Source organism: Hypanus sabinus, chromosome 5 (assembly GCF_030144855.1).
Source record: "Hypanus sabinus isolate sHypSab1 chromosome 5, sHypSab1.hap1, whole genome shotgun sequence".
NCBI lineage: Eukaryota > Metazoa > Chordata > Chondrichthyes > Myliobatiformes > Dasyatidae > Hypanus > Hypanus sabinus.
In genome coordinates this window covers 30,751,038-30,771,956 of record NC_082710.1, presented here as the reverse complement: position 1 = coordinate 30,771,956, position 20,919 = coordinate 30,751,038, and the positions used below count along the sequence as shown (strand labels likewise).

The 20,919-nt window shown below is 40.4% G+C and overlaps 1 protein-coding gene across 4 annotated transcripts in view; it reads right to left on the bottom strand.

Annotated features, from left to right (window-relative positions):
- The window catches only part of LOC132394031 (casein kinase I), a 232,976-nt gene that overhangs the window by 170,121 nt on the left and 41,936 nt on the right, over positions 1–20,919 (bottom strand). For all 4 annotated transcript variants that reach the window (XM_059969665.1, XM_059969666.1, XM_059969667.1 and 1 more), the window contains exon 3: positions 6,799–6,839. In XM_059969665.1, the coding sequence (XP_059825648.1) occupies positions 6,799–6,839 (41 nt within the window). The remainder of the gene's footprint in view (positions 1–6,798; positions 6,840–20,919) is intronic.

Sequence of the window (20,919 nt, the reverse complement as noted above, 5' to 3'; positions counted from 1 at the left end):
CAATGTGCCTCAACAGCCTCCTCAAGTTCAGGAGTTTCGGATGGACAAACTCACCGTCAAAGCATTGCTAACAAAATGCAATGCTTAAAGAGAAAACAAACTGATTCAGCTTCTCTCCACAGTTCAGCTGTTTGCACAATGAGGGCCATGGTAGCACAATGGTTAACACAACTATTACAGCTGGGGCGCTCCTGAGTTCAATCCAACACCATTCTGTAAGGAGTCTCTATGTCCTCCTCGTGGAATGTGTGGCTTTTCACCAGGTGCTCCAGCTTCCTCCCACAGTCCAAAGATGTACCCGTGGGTGAACTGGTCATTGTAAATTGTCCTGTGATTTGGTTAGGGTTAACTGGGGCTTTGGGGTTGCTGGTGCAGCATGGTTTGAAGGGCCGCCTCCACACTGATTCACTGAATAAAAGTTAAGGGTGCCTCAAACAACGCCATCAAACTAGCTATCTGAAAAATGCATTAGCCTTTCCCGGGCCAGAACTTCAACTTGCCCCTAATTATCTATTCCCACTCAATCACGTGTAATATGAAGGACTTTAAGTCAGCCCAAGTTGTTACTTCAGTGCCAGTCTTAATACTGCAGGGAGAGAAAATTTCTGAAAAACACACAACTTGGGTTAAATTATGACCCTACTGTAAACAATTTGGGAGGTGGCTTACAATCATTACCATTCACCTCTCTATTTGCTTCAAATACTCAGTAAGAGAAAATATTTAAACATTAGTGAACATCAACAAATAGTTAAACTGTATTTTTAGTTTTGGGGGGTAGATTTAGGATGGGGAGGAGGAGGAACTGCTTTTCCCAGAGAGTGGTGAATCTGTGGAATTCTCTGCCCAATGAAGCAGTGGAGGCTACCTCAGTAAATGTATTGAGGACAAATTTAGATAGGTACTTGCATAGCAGGCACATTAAGGGTTTTGGGGGGAAAGAGCAGGTAGGTGAAGATGAGTCCACAGCCAGATCAGCCATGATCTTATTGAATGGTGGAGCAGGCTCGATGGGCAAGATGGCCTACTCCTGCTCCTATTTCTTCTGTTCTTATGTTCATTAAATTCTGATTTTATGGCAATAACCATTGTGCTCCTCTTACGCTGTGTTGGGTTGGGTTATTTAAATCATAAAATAAATTTCATTTGGCCACTTTGCACAGGGGAATTTACCCCAAACAATGATCTGAATTTCAACAATTCATTCAAACTAAACGCAAATTTTAGCAATACAGTTCATTGATCCAGCAAGTTTTTATCTGGAGTAACAAAGGGCAACCCCAAACCACTGTCTGCCATATGCTCATGATCTGCTGGCTTACACTGACCCACAGACCTGTGTATTCATGAGGTCAGCCATGTACTGCTGGGAACGTTGGTAAATATAGCGCTTGCCTGCAGGGTCATTTTCTGTGGTGCCTGAAGAATGAAATGGATTTGATTTTGAGGTATTGTGCTGGAAAATAGTAAATTATCAACAGTTGTTCTGCAGCTGGGTTGGGGCCTGAGGTCGCAAATCCAGAAGTCAGCAACGTAGATGGCCTTGCAGTCACAGCTGAAGTCCAGAACGGGGGCCAGAGGCGCTTAGAAGGTGAAACTCAGGTAGAAGTTCTTACATCCATGGAGGGATTGGCTGCTGTATGTCATTACAGTCTTCGTGGGAGGTGTTTTTGCTATCCACAGGAAGTGCTTGCCCCTACCCCACACATCTAATAAGAAAGCAGTTTATTTATATGATTTGTGTGAGCAACTCATTTACAGTCAATACCAGATTTGGCTCAAAACAATTACAATATTGGAATTTTGAAACTACCTTCTTCGTTCCAGTTAGAATAAATTAATGAAGTGTTGGCACAATGAATACTCTATTCAGCTGGGAGGCAAAACTAATCAACTAGAAATCCAACTGAAAATAATAACAACATTTGAAAACTAAGTTTTCAATAAGATGGTGAAATCATCTTAAAACTACCAGATGAAAATAGAAGTATCAGATTCATGAGTGTTGTAATGAATTGTACCTACCTAGCACACCACTTAGTCATGCCAAAATACAACAGAATTTAAAATTAAAAGTTGTTTTGAACATAACAAATTCAAGATTAACTTCAGTTCAATTCTCATTCAACCATACAGATGAAGGGTGGCAAACAAAACAGCATTCCTCTGGGGCCAAGGTGCAAAACGCAGTACCAACAGCGCATAGTTAGGATAGCAGAAAAACACACGGTTACAAAAAGTATAAGTCCACGAGTGGCAAAATAATTGAACAAGGCAAAATAATTTGGTTCCAAAACCAAGCCACAGGTCGAGTACTGTACACAAAATAACTTCCTTCCCACCATTCACAAAAAGTTGAAATCTGGGGCACGGTAAAATATTCCGCATGCACCTGGAAGAAAGCAGCTTCAACAGCGCACACCACCTGGCCCAGTTGACTGCCATCGTATCCACCATTTCCAACGTTCATCCATTCCACCGCTGTATCCTCAGTGCATCCATCACAAGCAGCGCGGCCGCAACATCTCCCAGCTCTCTCAATCTGAACCCTCAAATGATACTTAATTGAACTTGAGGAGGCTGTTGAGGCACAATGTGCATTTACACTGGAACTGGACATGTATCAGAGGGATAGGAAGGTAGACAGGGGGTAGCATGACTCTGCTGGTATAGAGTGGCATCAAATCAGTAGAAAGACGTGACATAGGATCGGAAGATGTTGAATCCTTGGGGGTTGAGTTAAGAAACTGCAAGGGGAAAAAGGACCCTGATGGCAGTTATATACAGGCCTTCCAGCAGTAGTTGGGATATGGACCGTAGACTACAACGGGAAACAGAAAAGGCATGTCAAAAGGGCAATGTTACAATACTCATGGAAGATTATAAAACTAAGGTAGATTTAGGAAAAATCATGTTGGAAATGGATCTCAAGAGAGCGAGTTTGTTGAATGCCAACAAGATGGATTTTAGAGCAGTTTGTCCTTGAGCATGCTGGGGAATCAGCTGTACTGGATTGGGTGTTATGTCATGAACTGGAGGTGATTAGCCATCGTACGGGAAAAGAACCTTTGGGAACCAGTGATCACAATATCATTGAGTTCAATTTGAAATCTGATAGGGAGAAAGTCTGATGTAGCAGTATTTCAGTGGAGTAAAGGAAATTACAGTAATGTGAAAGAGGAATTGGCCAAAGTCAGTCAGAAGGAGATGCTGGCAGGGATGACAGAGCAGCAATGGTGTCAGTTTCTAGGGAAAATGAGGACGGTACAGGACATATTGTATTCCAAAAATAAAGAAATACTCAAATGCAAAATAATACAATTGTGGCTGACAAGGGAAGACAAAGCTAACGTAAAAGCAAATAAGAGGGCATACAACAAAGCAAAAATTAGCAGGAAGATAGAGGATTTTGAAGCTTCTAAAAACCTACAGAGAGCAACTAAAAGAATCATTAGGCAGGAAAAGATGAATTATGAAAGCAGGGTAGCAAACAATTATCAAAGTGAATAGTAAAAGCTTTTTCAAAGTATGTAAAAAAAATAAGAGATAAGAGTGGATAAAGGACCACAAGGAAAATGAGGTGGGAGAAATAATAACAGGGGACAAGGAGATGGCAAATGAATACTTTGCATCAGTCTTCACTGTGGAAGACACTAGCAATCTGACAGATGTTGAAAGGTGTGAGGGAAAAGAAGCCCAAAAAGCTGAAAGACCCATGGGTACACAAATGGGTAGAGAATTCAAAATGCAGAGATACAAAGGGACTTGGCAATCCTTGTGCAGGATACTGGAAAGGTTAACCTCCAGATTGAGTTGGTGATGAAGGTGGCAAATGTAATGTTGGCATTAATTTCTAGAGGTATGGAATACAAGAGCAGGGATGTGATGTTGAGATTCTATAAGGTACTCGTGAGACCACATTTAGAGTATTATTTGCAGTTTTGGGCTCCTTATTTTAGAAAGGATATACTGACATTGGAGGGGGTTCAGAGAAGATTCACGAAAATGATTCCAGGAATGAAAGGGTTACCATATGAGGAATGTCTGGCTGCTATTGGGCTGTATTCCCTGGAGTTCAGGAGGATTGGGGGGGGTGGGGTGGAATCTCAGAAACATTCCAAATGTTAAAAGGCCTGAACTGATTGTTTCCCACAGTAGCGGATTCTAGCACAAGCAGGCACGACTTCAGGGTTGAAGGATGGCCATTTGGAACAGTGATGTGGAGAAATTACTTTAGTCAGAGGGTGGTAAATCTGTGGAATTTGTTGCCATGAGCGGCTTTGGAGGCCAGGTCATTGGGTGTATTTGAGGCGAAGATAGGTTCTTGATTAGCCAGGGCGCCAAAGGGTATGGGGAAAAGGCAGGGGAGTGGGGATGACTGGAAGAATTGGACCAGCCAAGAGTTCAGCCCTTTCAGTGCACTCAACATGCGTATCCCTTTCTGATTTCCAAAAAGACTTTCGACAATGATACCAATAAACACAAAAAGTATCATGAGCACTCGGCACTTCATTTGTTCACTAACCTTCGACTTCTGTAGCCTAGGCTTGTAAAGCAGAGTTGCAAGCTTAAACTTCCAAGAAATGAATGAGGGGCCATACTGCTCCCAGTGATTACTAGCATGACCCTTAGTAGTAATTTTTCTCTTCCACATGGATGGAATGCTAGCATGGTCTAGCAGAGGTGCTAGTTTTTAAAATAGTCACATTTGGAGTGGAGCAGGACACTGGAGCTTATCCCAACTACAATGGCTGTACCTAATCATCATAAGCTACACAATCAAATTACATTCACGACTGCAACAGTTTAAACACAAAGAAAAGCTTCTCATATTTTGATCTGCAAATATCAATATGTAACAAAATATTCTCAATACATCACACTAAACACAGGACCCATAAAAACTCAACAGTTATTGCCATTGTTCATTAAATTCAGTCTTCTTTTCTAATTCCAACCTTCATTCCAACTGTGGCTGTGCTCATTTGAGCATTTTCAATTGATAACTGCAATCCCATCAGAAAGAACCTATTAAGTATTCAACAGTTTATTCACCTTAAACATAAGAAACAGATGAAGGGGTAGGCCATTAAATTAGCCAGTAACTTTGCAATAAAATGCTTCCACCCAAAAAGGCAACAAACATAGAAACATAGAAAATAGGTGCAGGAGTAGGCCATTTGGCCCTTCGAGCCTGCACCGCCATTCAGTATGATCGTGGCTGTTCATTCAACTCAGAACCCTGTACCTGCTTTCTCTCCATACCCCCGATCCCTTTAGCCATAAAGGCCATATCTAACCTCCTCTTAAATATAGCCAATGAACCGGCCCCAACTGTTCCCTGTGGCAGAGAATTCCACAGATTCACCACTCTCTGTGTGAAGAAGTTTCTTCTCATCTCGGTCCTAAAAGGCTACCCCTTTATCCTTAAACTGTGACCCCTCGTTCTGGACTCCCCCAACATCGGAAACAATCTTCCTGCATCTAGCCTGTCCAATCCCTTTAGAATTTTATATGTTTCAATGAGATCTCCCCCCTCAATCTTCTAAATTCCAGCAAGTATAAGCCTAGTCGATCCAGTCTTTCTTCATATGAAAGTCCTGCCATCCCAGGAATCAATCTGGTGAACCTTCTTTGTACTCCCTCTATGGCAAGAATGTCTTTCCTCAGATTAGGGGACCAAAACTGCACACAATACTCCAGCTGTGGTCTCACCAAGGCCTTGTACAACTGCAGTAGAACCTCCCTGCTCCTGTACTCAAATCCTCTTGCTATGAATGCCAACATACCATTTGCCTTTTTCACCACCTGCTGTACCTGCATGCCCACTTTCATTGACTGGTGTACAATGACACCCAGGTCTCATTGCACCTCCCCTTTTCCTAATCGGCCACCATTCAGATAATAATCTGTTTTTTTTAATATAATCTGTTTTTATATTTTTTGTTTTAAAATCACAAATAATAACATTAACATTGCAACTCTGGACATAGTAAAACATCCCTACATACTTCAAGTAAAAAATTGCCATTAAGTTATACAAGTATGTTGGTTAAGGAAACTAAAACCTTGCTTAAAGAGGTAAAAGATGGAGAGGAAACTGCTGTATAGAGGAAGAGGAGAAATTTTGGACAAGAATATTAGTTTGAGCACAGTGGTGATGAAAACTGGAGTTCCTGAAAAAGCTGGAAAAATCTCAAGACGTTGCATGTTAGCAGAGATTACCAAAATCGGTGAGGAGAACCTGCAAAACATTTGAGAACAAGGGTAAAATTGTGAAGACTATGAGCCAATGTCAATCAACAAGCATAGGGATGATGAATATCTCGGAATATGTTGTGGAAAATTTATTTAAAATTTCAAAGCAAACCATTTAGTCTTGAAACAAGCAAACCAACCATTTGAGTTAAACGAAAGAGATTTTCTGAAATATGCTGCAGCAACTCAAGGCAAATCCATTTATTTGGTCACACTGATTTGCCACATCACAGTTTCAGCTTAGACCTCTCCTGGCTCACATTTGCTAGGATGCTGCCTCTTAAAAATAAGTAGGAATACAAGCAAAATTTACATACTCAAAATGTAACTGAGATGCAAGAATCAAACATCTTTTACCCAAACCCCAGTTTTGTCAGAATACTGAGGTTTGAGTGCAGAGGGAAAAATCATTCATACTAAAACTGGATTTTTAAACAAAAGATCAGGAAGAGTAATACACAATATTAGAATAAAGACAAGCAGGAAATTAATCTGGGCCCGGTGCCTACAGCAGCAGAGTAGTGATTATTATCAACTTACCAATTTAATTGCCACATATTCATTTGTGTATAAGTTTTTACCTTGAAGAAAACAAAGGAACAAGAATTAGACACATTTAATATTTTGGTTGGAATATGACATTTCAATATCACGAATAAAATTTGTAAGTAACTCAAGGCCCTATGCATTCATTAATGACACTTCAAAAGTACCGTCCCCATTTTGAAAAGATAGCAAGAATTTGTGTGCATCGTCAGAAAACCCATCACACTAGACCAGAGCTCCCAAACTGGGGTCCATGGTCCCTTCAGTTAATGTTAGGGGTCTATGGCATAAAAATGGTTGGGAGCATCTGTCCTAGACCAAATGCATTCTGAAAATCTATTTATCAAGGCCAGTTACACAGAAGTGATGATGAGAACATAATTCTAAAATCTCTTCCCTGTTTGCACAATTATCAAATAGCACCAAAAAGCACAAGGGATAAGAACAGAATTTAGAAGCAGAATCAGGTTTAATATCACCAGCATACATCACGAAATTCATTAACTTTATGAAAGATACATTAAATATAGAGAAAAATTGCATTTAATTAAGTATTTGTGTCTATTAAATAGTTAAGTTAAAATAAGTAGTGAAAAAAATAACAGAAATAAAAAAGTAGTGAGGTGGTGCTCATGGGTTCAATGACCATTCAGAAATCAGACAGTAGAGGGGAAGAAGCTGTTCCTGAATCGCTGCGTGTGTGCCTTCAGGCTTCCTTTCTAACGGTAATAATGAGAAGAGGGCATGCCCTGGCTGGTGGGAGTCGTTAATGATGGATGCCACCTTCCTAAGGCACTCCTCGAAGATGTTACCACAGAGGTTAGCACCCACAATGGAGCTGACTCATTTTACAAGTTCAGCAACTTACTTCAATTCTGTGCAGTAGCCTCCCTCCGCCCCGCCCCCTCCCCATACCAGACAGTGTCGCAGCCAGTCAGGATGCTCTCCAAAGTACACTTGTAGAAGTTTGAGTGTTTTAGTTGACAAATGAAATCTCCTCAAATAACAAAATATTAGTAGTAAATAATGTAAATATTAGTACTGATGGGTTTCAGTGGAAGGATTAATGCAATTATTTGCACTTCGCTGTAACATACAGCAATGTTTTGAAAGCTGGAGATGTTAGGTAAAAAAATGCATTATTTCAACTCAGAATAATAGTTGGGACAGAAAAGCAACTAGCAGTCAGATGATAAGAATGTTACAATGAATCTGCAGCTGTGGAAAATAACTTTAAAGCCAAACATCACTGTTGGCAGTCTCATGGTTAACTTCTCAGCCAGGTGCTTGAAAAGGAGCAGGTGGATTATATAAATGAAGCCACAGTAGGTCAGGAAAATAAGAATTGAAAGAAAAACTGAAAGCACTCTAGAGGAATGGTAGCACATAAAAAGCAATGGAGTGTTGATCAGGAATGATCAGTATGGCTTTATGCATGGGAGATCATGCCTGATGATTTTTTTTTGTGGGGTGATGCATTTTGGACAGTCAAAACAGACCAGTACTTATAGAGGGTATGGCAGGGCCCTGATGAGTGTTGTGGAACATAGATTCTGGGAGGACAGTGCACAGTTCACTCAAAGTGGCCATACTGTAGACAAGCCTTTAGCTTGCTGGCCTTCATCAGTCAGGGCAGAGTTATGCCACACTTCTACAAGTCATTGGTGAGGCCACACTTGCAGTATTGTTATAGGAAAGACATTGTCAAGGAGGGAAGAATGTAGAAGAGAATTAAAAGGATATTGCCTGGACGAGAGGTCTAGAGTATAGGGAGAGGTTGGCAACCCTGCATCTTTATTCCATGGAGAGTAGGAGAATGAGGGGGCGATGTCATGTCAACATCTTGGAGAATAAGCCCTGAGTCAAACACATTGATACAATCGTGAAGAAGGCACATCAGCAGTTCTGTTTTGTTACAAGCTCGAGGAAATTGTCCATCATCCAAGACATAGATTTCTATAGATTGGGAAGTCCAAAAGTAAAGGACACAGGTCCAAGATAGGCGAGAAGAGATTTAAAAGGGTAACGTTTTATTTTCTCCTCGCAATACCTGGAATGAGCTGCCAGAGGAAATGCCAAAGGCAGGTACAATTGCAACAGTTCAGAGGTATTTGAAGAGGTACTTTGAAGGGTTCTGAGCCAAATATGCACAACTGGGACAAGCAGGAAGGATGCTGAAGCCAGGCTGGAGCAGTTGGGTCTGTTTCCATGTTGTGTGACTCAACAAGCTTAACAATTCAAATAAAAAAAGTCTAGTGCTTTTCTCCCCAGCATATATGGAAAAATAAACTCTTCTCGGGCTTCCAGCAGGTACAGGTATCAATTATAAACAAAGCATTGATGACAAACTAAGAAAATAGCAGAGTTTGTCATCGAAACGTCGGTTATAATTGATATTTGTACACAGCTGGAAGCCCAAGAAGAGTTTTATTGTAATTCAAATAAAACTTTTTAAATACTTAGATTATGAAGAGTGAAGAAGGGGTGTAAGGCAGGAAACTCGGTACTATTAGTTCACACTGAATGGAGGAAAAGAGAAGTCAAGTTTATCAATTTAGCAAGGGATATAGAGCATGAAAAGATGAGTTACTTATAAACAGAAATACAAATAAAGAGCAAGCAACACAAAACGTGGGAATACGCAAATCACCAAGGAAATAAAAGATGAGAACACAATAATTATCTTTTTAATCGTCTTATTGAAGTAGGTGCCAGAGGCAAGACTAGCAATAGTTACACCCTATCCTCGTTATATGCATCTTCAGACTATGCGAACTCAGAGTCAGAGTTATGCGAGGAACCTATTTCTACCAACGTCTCTAAAACTCACAGTTATGCGAGGAGCACTGCTTTCCTGCCAGTACAAGTCACATGCACACCCCTCACAGTGGGATGAGAAGCACCACTTTCCCGCCAATACAAGTCAGGTGCACACGCCTCAGTCTCACTCCCGCCAATCTCACACAGGTTTTGGTAACGCATGGATGCGAGATCCTACGCTCTTAAACTTCTGTTGGTTTTACCTACAGAGCAGTGATTTTGTGCTTGAAATATTTAACTACACCTCCTAAGCGTCCGATTTCATGTCCTGGGCCATCAGCCGAGCGGCAGAGAACCGCTTTAACACTTGAAAAAAAGTTGGAAATTATGAACAGCGCGGCATCAGGTAAAGGTAACACAGTTCTGGGACGCTACTGCCGGGAACAGAATCTTGCCTTTAAAGTTCTTCTGTTACCCGACAATGCGCCAGCCCATCCTAAACATTTGGGCAGCATTCATCGTAATATAACAGTGCGTTTCCTGCCGCCTAACACAACATCGCTGATTCAACCTCTCAACCAACGTGTGATCCACATTCAAGGCGTATTTTTTTTAATAGTGAACTATCTCTCAGATGCTACAAGCAACAGACGATTTTGAAAATCCCGGGAGTTTACCAACGGTGAGGGAATGGTGGAAGTCGGAACACTTGGCACAAATGGCGATGGACATGGACCCAAGTTTAGAATGGAGTCAGTATTTCAATCGTTCCCTGCTGTCAACCCTTCTTCCCTACAAGCAAATTTATGCTGAAAAACAAAATGCTGCCAAGCAAACAACCCTCACCACTTTCTTCAAACCGGTGTCAAATCCTGCTGCCATTCTGTGAGTCTTCCTTCACCCCTTGCTGTGCTCGATGTCCACCTTCTCCATGTAAAGCTGCCCGACACCACAACAACCACTCATCTTTCGGAGTGAACACACCTGCCACTGTTGGTGAGTACCATACACCCAACTATGTTAACTTTCTATGATTTATTACACCACTGAATATTACCTTAAATTGAAAACAAATAATATAAATGTTGCCTTGTGGTACTGTTTTTGTGTCGTATTGGTATGAAAATGTGAATAAATTACAGATAAAACATTTTGGAAGCCCTCTGGAACACATCCATTTAAATAATTATTCACATTATGCGATTTCATATTATGCGTCGGCTCCGAGGACGGAGTCCCCCACATATAACGAGGATAGGGTGTACCTGTATTTCTTTACACTCCAAGCAAGAGCTTTGACAGGACGTTTCACAGAGTAACAAAATGTTCGGTAATATTGCTGTGGGTCTCATAGGTTGGAAACGGGTAAAAGTGAAAGTATGCCAGGAAATCAAGGAGGCTTTAATACCAATCCAGTACTTTCGTGGTTTCTGCTACTGATACCATTTTTTTCTTTTCCACCCAACTCTAGAATTATTTAATTTAACCAAATTTAAATTATCCAGCTGCCAGGTTGGCATTTCCCCAGATCATTAATCTAGGACACTGTCTGCTAATCCGCTCACATAACCACAAGCAGCACACACAAAATGCTAGAGGAACTCAGCAGGCCAGACTGCGTCTATAGAAAAGAGTAAACTGTCGACGTTTCAGGCGTTTCAGCCTTTGATGCCACTTTATCTTTTCATTTTGCAGGGAGGTACAAATTTAAGAGTGTTAACAAGCAGTAGATTAGACAAGAATGGAAAATATGTACTGAGGTGTAATGTACCAAGATGTTTTTAAAAAAAGGTAATTTGGTAAGGAGGCAGAATATATTGTTTAAATAAAAGGAACACATCTAAGAATGAAAAATGTGTACAAAAGAGGACTTTAGAATCATTATTGGAGCATTCTGAGTTGCGCAAAAATAAGCGATGCAGCATTTTATAATGCCTCTAACTTTCGGATACACACTGCAATCAGATTAAAAAGCGAATGTAGCTAATGATACCTTTTACCAAGGGACACTTAAATTATAATCTCAATCAATACGATTCATCGAGAGATGTAAATGGAATTTTTAAAAATATCCATCTTTAATCAGTGCATTAGCTGATTTCATAAGGCTGAAGTACTGATGGATTCGATTAAGAGTTGTGACGCAGATCAGCTGATGAGTTTTAATGTGTGACATGTCGACGTGACCTGAGCACAAGGATTAAGATTCAACCAAAGACAAAAAAGAGCTAGCATATCAAACTGGATTAGCTAAGGGTTTTTTTTGAGGGAGGGAAGCAGTGATCTGACTGAGAAGAAATCAAACTGGATATATGACATTGTGGGTAAAGATGCTTCTGGACTGAAAGAGTCAGGGGGAGATAGTACATGGGGTAAGGGGCCACGGGTTTGGTGAGCGCTGACAAAAGGTAGATGCATCCAGGTCAGGAGGATTTGATTGGCAGATGGAGTCAACAGGTTAAGGTGAAGATAGTACATTCGGCCCTCCTTATCCACGAGGGATTGGTTCCGGGACCCCTCGCAGATACCAAAATTCATGGATGCTCAAGTCCTCAATGCGGTGGACCTTAGGACCCAGCGGAATCCCAGACCTTATTTAACCTGTCTCAATGCAATGGACATTAGGACCCGGCAGCAGAGATCTGAATCTGCAGTGTTTTTGTTCACGAAAATAATCACGATAACGATTGAAAATAAAGTGGAAATAATAAAGCGATTGGAAAGAGGTGAAGCGCCATCGGTCATTGGAAAAGCAGTAGGCTATGTCAGTCAACAATCGGAACAATTTTAAAGGATAAAGTGAGAAAGGCCCTGCCCCGATGAAAGCTGCAATTATTACTAAGCAACGCAGTGGTTTAATTATTGGGTTTTGGGTTTTTGATCTTCCACATCAACCCGGCAGGGTGCAGAGCACATTCGAGAGCAATCTGTTACTAGATCGAACTCGGGAACTTCCATTCCCAAGCCCAACACTGAAACATACATTCTTAAGTGTTTTATATGCATAGAAAGGTAAAATATACACTATATACGAAGACAAACATTTGACTAACTAATGCTAAATAATACTGGATGTACCTGTTCTGACTTACTTAGTAAGTCAGATTTTTTCGATCTTGATCCACAATAACCCACGCACATCCTCCCGTATACTTTAAATCATCTCTAGATTACTTATAATACCTAATATAATGAAAATGCTATGTAAAATAGTTGTTATACTGCATTGTTTAGGGAGTAATGACAAGAAAAGAAGTCTTTACATGCTAGAATAACAAGTGCTGGAAGAGCATTTCCAGGCTTTCGCGATGCACGGTTGGTTGAATTTACACATGCGGAATTCGCGGATAAGGAGGGCTGACTGTAACAGATAGCTAGTGGGTGGTATGTGTGGACAACAAAGAACGGGAGATTACGGAATCTGATATGAGCTGAAAGTTAAGAGCGGAAACAAATGAGAGAGCGATGGTGGGCAGATGTCAAAGAATTATGTGCAAGTTCCAGGGGATGCTGCAATGACCAAGAGAGTTCTATCCACGTTCAGTCAGTGGGGAGGCAAGGTGAGACCAGAAGTTCAGGTAATGGACAAGATACACATGTTAAGGAATGAAGTGCTGCATGCAAAGGCTAGTGTAGTAAAACAGTATCTCCAAGGAATAAAAGAAAGCAGTATGTAAGAATTGAGAACAATACAAAAGTTGCTAAATGAGATAGCAAATGTGCAGCATATGCTATAACAGAAAATAAACAATAACTATTTATTAGGATAATTCGAGCAATGTAAAACCTACTGAAATTAAAAAAACTACAAAAATGTTAAAAATTGAATAAGCAGAAAGCAAAGCATGTAAATACTTAAGAGTAAGGATTAGCGGGCAAAATTAAAGAGAAAAGATAGATTATTTGACAAGTATGGAACTAAGAGAAGGAGACGGGTTCCACAAGGAACAATCTCAATTTCTAAGAAATACTCATGAAGGTGACTAGTTAGCATTTACAAAATATGGCAAAAGATGTATTTACGAGAACTTTCAATCTGTCTCCTTCTCAGGCAACAGTCCCCAGGTACCTGAGGTCAGCCATCATAGTGCCTGTCCCAAAGAAAACAAACATCAACAATTTGAATGACTATCGTCCGGTTGCCCTCACACCAATAATAATGAAGTGCTTTGAGAGACTGGTCCTCTCCCACATCAAAATCACTATTCGTTGCTACACTGGACTCACACCAGTTCGCCTATAAAGCAAACAGGTCTGCGGAAGATGCCATCTCACTAGCTCTTTACACTGTCCTGACACATCTGGAGGGAAAGGGCACTTACATGAGGATGTTGTTTGTTGATTATCGCTCGGCTTTTAATACTGTCATTCCCAACAAGCTCATCTCCAAACTCCACCAGCTGGGCCTCAGCTCATCACTCTGAACTTCTTGTTAGAGCGTTCACAGGCAGTGAGACTGGGCCTTCACTTGTCCTCCACTACTATCCTGAACACTGCTACACCACAAGGTTGTGTATTGAGTCCCATACTCTACTCCCTCTTCATGAACGACTGTGTACCTGTATTTAACACCAATACCATCATCAAATTCCCAGACGACACAACAGTGATTGGGTTGATCTCCAACAGAGATGGATCAGCGTACAGAGCGGAAGTACGAAACTTAGTGAGCTGGTGCTCAGAGAACAACCTGTCTCTTAATACAGCAAAGACTAAGGAGCTAATTATCAACTTTGGAAAGTCACGGGATGACGAGTACGCTCCAGGCTACATTAACGGAGACATAGTGGAGAGAGTGTCCAGTTTCAGGTTTCTGGGAATACACATCTCAGAAGGCCTTACACGGTCCACTAACACCACAACAATAGTTAAGAAAGCACTGCAACTCTTGTTCTTCCTCAGGACACTGAAGACAGCTGGTCTACCTGAACACGATGCAGGTGACCTTTTACCGCTGCACCATAGAGAGCATCTTAACATACTGCATCGCTGTGTACTATCTCAGTTGTACAGCAGCTGACGGGAAAGCACTTCAGTGGGTCATCTCTAGCGCACAGAAGATCACCGGGACACAGCTCCCAGCCCTGGAGGACACCTACAGCTCACGCTGCCTAAGGAAAGCTACAAGCATCTGTCAGGACAATACACATCCAATGTAATCATCTGTCTGAACTTCTTCCATCTGGCAGACTTTAAAGATTTTCTATGCCTGCACTTACAGACTGGAAAATAGCTTTTCCCCCGAGCTATAATTGCTCTGAACCAATTGATCAAGCATCATCCATAAATTTGTTATATTGCTACTTTTAATACTGGTTTTATGGCTGTCATGCATCTGAGTTGCACTTTTGTACTGCTGGACATTGCTTGTACTGACTGGTTGCTTGGTTTTATTTGTTTATTTATTTTATTTGTTGTTTTATAGCATTGAGTATGAGAGTTGCAAACTCATTTTCACTGTACTGGTGCATGACAGATTGTACTATGCAATGACAATAAAGATATTTCATTTCATTTCAAATCCTGCAGTATACTGTGAGTAAGCCAATCAGTGCCACACTACAGGACAAAAAGGAAACGTTAGTTATTTGCTTGGCTATAGAAATACCCAAGTCCTAAACCCAACAAATTATATCCAAGAATAAACAGATAAATGGGGCAGGAAAATTTGCTTAGGCTCCAGGAATTAAATTTTACACTACAAAAGATAACATACCAGAGGAGTGATAAGTAGAGAATGTCATATGCATTTTTACAAATACAGGCAGTGTATATCCGGATAATTTAAGTCTAATTATCTTAGTATCCGAGTTAAAGATGTGTCCTTTGGTGTCCTTTGTTTCAAATGAAATTACCACGATCTTTATGAAGTGCACTTGAAAACAGAATCATGCCTCATGTCTTCCAATGGATGCAATGCACATTGACTGAGAATGCTGTAGCATATGAAATATTCTGTGGAAGCTCTTAAGCTATGAAATTCAGAAGGAGGATTGTAAACTTTGTCTTCATAGGAAACATTGAATAACAGCAACACAGTGGAGTGGTGTCTCATGATTAATTTCTAGCTCCATTTTGGTTCATTGGATATGTATTCAAAACATTAATATGGGTTATAGCAATATCAAAATTTCCATTTAACATTAAGTGAAGAGGAACAGTTATTTTCATTAAAGAGCAAATGAAAATGTAAAGTTTAAGAACATCAAAGTAAAAGAAATCACTCAAATGCTGACACATTTTGTCTGAGTTCGCTCAATGCAGAACAATAAAGGAACTCTGAGGGACATGCTTGAGGAATAAAGAAAATGAGGACATGGTAAGAAAAACTCTAATGGTCTTCTATATTTTGTCACAAGAAGTGTGGAATATAAAAGAGACAATGATGTGCCCATGAATAAATCTTAATAGGAATAACTAAGAATTAAATGCAAATATGTCTCAGGGTTTTCTGGGAAGCAATGAGTTCTGATTTACAGAAAATGCATTCAGGTTTTGAAAAGGGTTGGAAACGGGTGTGAAGATCAGAAGAAATACAAATGCAAAAGAAGTACTACAAATTATGGCTTAATCCACACGAAAACAATGAAAGAATGGGATAAGCTGAAAAGCAGCACACCACTTAAAGTAATTATACCATCAATAAAGAGAGATCATGGATACCCAATTTTTATGCAAGTCATTAATAACAAAAAGTAACAAACTTTTTGACACAGTTATTTAGTTTCCTAACACAAGAACTAAATTGAGGTTATTTAAGTATTTGTTTTAATGCCATCACCTGGATTTAAGTAATTTTGAGACTAAAGTATTCTTTTCATGGAACCTGTCAAGTTTGAACAGATGCAGATCATTCCAACAAAATTATCAGAAAGTAATGCACATTGGTTATCCGCTGTGTCAGATCACTGTTTACTATCAGTGACACAACTACTCAGGCCAACAAGTTCAAAAGTATCAATAAAAGCAAATAAAATTACTCCAGAACTGGAAAACAAACTTCTGGCCCTAATTCATCATTTCACAGCTCCAGCATCTCCTCATCTATTTCTAGTATTTCACCTCCAAGCAGATTTGTTCAAAATGCCCTCTCCCTATTTGGAAAAACACTACATTGTGCATCTACTTCCCAATTCTCCACTCAGTTAACCAACATCTCCACTTTTGCACTTTCCTTTCCAGATAATACAGCAAATTTTTGGCTCACATGATATTGTGAACTTTTCCATTCAAATCGTTTCTCAGTTAATGACTGCGATGATAACATACTTGTTGAGTGAATACACAAACTTTACTATTGCCCAAATTAACAAATAAATATTATCACCATTGAACATTTCCCCAACTATCATCCTGCTAGAAATGGCTTGTTCCTTTTGTTTTTTTTATTCTTTAGTCCAGAGTCAATTTCTGTTACAGACTTAGTAAAGTGCATTGTTTGTCCAAAGTTCAAAGAAAATTTATTATTAAAGTACATATAGATCACCAAATGCAACCCCGAAATTCATATTCCTGTGGGTATATTCAATAAATACATAGAGTAATAACGGTAACAGAATCAATGAGGCACCGCCCTAACTTGTGCAAATGGCACAAAATGTGCAAATACAAAAGGATATAAATAATTAGTAAATACACAATAAATAAAGAACACGAGATAAAGAGTCCATGAAAATGAGTCCATGGGTTGTGGGCATATTTCAGTGATGGGGTAAGTGAAGTTATCCCTTTGGTTCAAGGACCTGACGGTTGAGGGGTAATAACTGTCCCTGAACCTGCTGTTGTGAGTCCTGAGGCTCCTGTACCTTCTTCCTGATGGCGGCAGCAAGAAGAGAGCATGACCTGGGCGGTGGGGGTTCCTGATGATGGATGCTACTTGCCTGCAAGAGCATTTCATGCAGTTGTGTTCAATAGTGGGGAGGGCTTTACCCATGATGGACTTGGCCATACACTCCTTGTAGGATTTTCCAGTCCGGGCATTGACATTTCCATACCAGGCTGTAATGTAGCCAGTCAATGTACTCTCCACCACACATCTATGGAAGTCAAGCTGAATTTTCACAATCTCCTAAGGAAGTCGAGGTACTGCTGAGCTTTCTCCGTAATTGCTTTTACATGCTTGGCCCAGGACAGGTTCTCCAAAATGATAACACCAAGAAATTTAAAGCTGCGACCCTCTCCACTGTTTCTCCAACAAGAGCTGGCTCATGGACCTCTGGTTTCCCTCTCCTAAAGTCAATAATTCACTGAAAAAATGTGAACTTCCCTTTTATTAAGTGACTCTATGTTTCTGCAGCCACATAAAACAATGGGTGACTATTTGAGCAAAGAAATTACTAAGTCTTTCCTCCAACAATCCATATTTCCAGTTCTAAGTAAATTGGCAATGTAGGAGCGAGCCAGCCAGTCTATTGAGATTATGCAGTTTCCCCATAGTCTATCCTGTCCTCAATGGTCCTATGCCCCTCTCCCCATACCAAGCTGTCCTACCAATTACTTATACATTGGGGACAAATGGCATATAAACCTAATCTCTTGGAGGTGAGGGGAAACTGGAGCACCTAGAGAGCATCTACGCAATTACCAGGAGGGTGTGCAGACTCTCAAATATCACCCAAGGTCAGAATTTATCTCGGGTTGCTGCAAGTGCAAGCCAGCAACTCCACCAGCTACCCCACAGTGTTGCCCATCGGTCCAGTAACCACACTGCAGCATAGTAATTCTATGCACATAATTGATATGTAACCATTACTCACCAACCGTATGCTTCTGTGGAAACTCCCCAACTGCAGGTCCAACCCATGACACAAATGCCCAACTTGTGTACAGCCTTTACATATGAGCAAGCATTTGGGAGACTGATGGGATCGATTTGCCTGCTGCTGTGAAGCTGTGGACATCTTCTGTCATGTAGGAACCCATGACACTATCTGAATGGCTTAAATACACGTGGCCTAGTTCGTCAAAGTTTGACCTAAATACGCAGCCTTTAACTTACTCGAGTTACAAGCAGTTCTCAGGAATGGAACTCTATCATAACCTGGGGAGGATACACAGGTTGTTTCTGCGCCTCCTGGAATAAATGCTGCTGTGTTCTGCGTAAATTGACTATGTTTGATGCGCAGCAGTCTATTTGTTTCAAATCATCCACATTTCTTCAGCTCTTTGGTTGGCACGCTGCTATTAATAAACACTCCATTCTTGTACTTTAACTAAACCTTGTTGTGCTGTCTCTGTCTCATATCTGCCTCTCCTGGACCCAGCTACATTAGCTGCAGTCTCCAGTGGGCTTTGTAAGACTGCAGCTCCATCAGTTTGAGCAGAGGGGAAAAAGGAGACTTGACAGATGAAAAGGCAGCAATTGACTCAAATGGTCTTTTGCAACATCAAATTGCTCAGCTCTTGCTCTCAGATGGTAATTAGCCATCTGATTTATTCCACCCCCGTTCATTCCACCAATGAACCACTCAATGGAAAGTGCTCACATTGAGAGCTTGTTCAAAGAGAAAGAGAACGGCCAGAGGACAGGCAGCGAGGCTGAGCTGCAGAAAAACCTGTTATTTGCTCATCCATCAATAATGTCACATCTGCAATAACAAACATGCTCTGTCTTGAGCAGATGTGTGTTCATTGAGAACCTTCAGCGCTCAAAATAGATGGCATCAGGCCTGATGGTGCTGCTGTACGTAAACCTAACTATGTGTTGTTTTAACCTAGAAATACAGCAAACAAGGTTATTGATACATATATCAATTTTTATTCCGTGCGACATGAAATAAGAAAGGTATACCAGGCCTGAATATCATTCTTTCCAGGACATTGTAATTTGTATTCAAAGGCATTACCACAGCAATTTGGCAAGTACCTTAAGGAATCACTCTGAAGTCTGTCCGCAGATAGCTGAAGCATCTCTCTCTGCAGCTGACGGTCACTACAAAGCTATCTAGCCAATGACAACAAAGGCCAATTATAAATGGGCAGACTTAACATACTGAATTGCTATAATAAAGCAGCCACTAAAGCCACAATCTCACTTCAGCAGATCAAACACAGGCTCAGACAACACCAGTTTACCTTACAAGATTCTTAAACTTCTTTCTGAACAGACACCAGCGAAATTCAAAGTTTATTGCTTCAGAAAATTGTATGACTGGCAATTTCCCGAACAAATACACAAAAATCTTGGGTTTTCACTTCATATGCAAATCCCACCTTTCATAATTCAGAATACTTGGCCATTGATGTGGGATAGGAAAACAAACACTGATGTGAATTTGTATATACAATGGCAAACCCTCACAATCTGGACATCAAGTGGAGCCATATTGAGCCTGGAATGTTACCCCAGCCTTGGATTTCAGATTTCACCCCACCACCGCCATTTGGACTATTTCCCAAACCGTGGGACGAACATTTCAAATCCCATTGCTGCAATCTTAGGCTTTAAGCTATTCTGCATCATCCAAGAGCTGCTATTTCACTGTTTTCTTTTTTCCCCAAATTTCCAATCTAGGAATTAAGATTGTTCTATTCACATTTTGCACTATTGGCAAAGTGAGAAATGTTCCAGCACGTGGACAGTGAACACTTCGCTGAAAGATGAACAGGACTTTTCAAGACAGGTAGCTACTGAAATGTGAAGTTGTCTCCAAAAAAAGGGGTAAGTGAAAGGATAGCAACTTATACACAGGAGCAACACAAACACCAAATTTTATGGCATTGTCCTAGATCCAATATTCACTCCTTTAACCAGCAGCATGCTAATTGCACAGCTCGTTAACACATTAAAATGAGCAAACAGGAATGGGATAGCATTCACAAAGCACCAGTCCTGATTTCTATCTTTAAAAATATATACATTTCCAGAGCAATGAGAAATGGAACTGGCAGGACTGCTCCACCAGGAATCTATGTCGAGATGGCCAAACACTGAAATATCTTCTCTTAAGACACACGATTGGTCCTCCTTTCTTCTTCTGACTCTTCATGTTTTTTAAAAATATATTTATATACAGCCCACAATGAACCTGATCTTTTATGGCAAAAGTTAGTTTGATATTTCAGTTTGATGATATGATGAACTGACACCAGAGAAACATCAAAATGCATGCACAGACAAGTATACACAGCACCTGTCTGTACATGCCCACACTTACAGCTCTCCCTTTGGAACAACCCCGTATTCCTCACAGATTAAATACTTACAGGGAAAGGCAAAAGGCACAGTTATAAAAAAAAACACACACACACAGGCAGAAATTTATTTTAAGTTTCAACAATTTATTTCAAACATTGTTATTTTGCTTCAGTTTCCCTCATCAAACTAAAGGCAATACAAGTACAAGTACAGCAGTT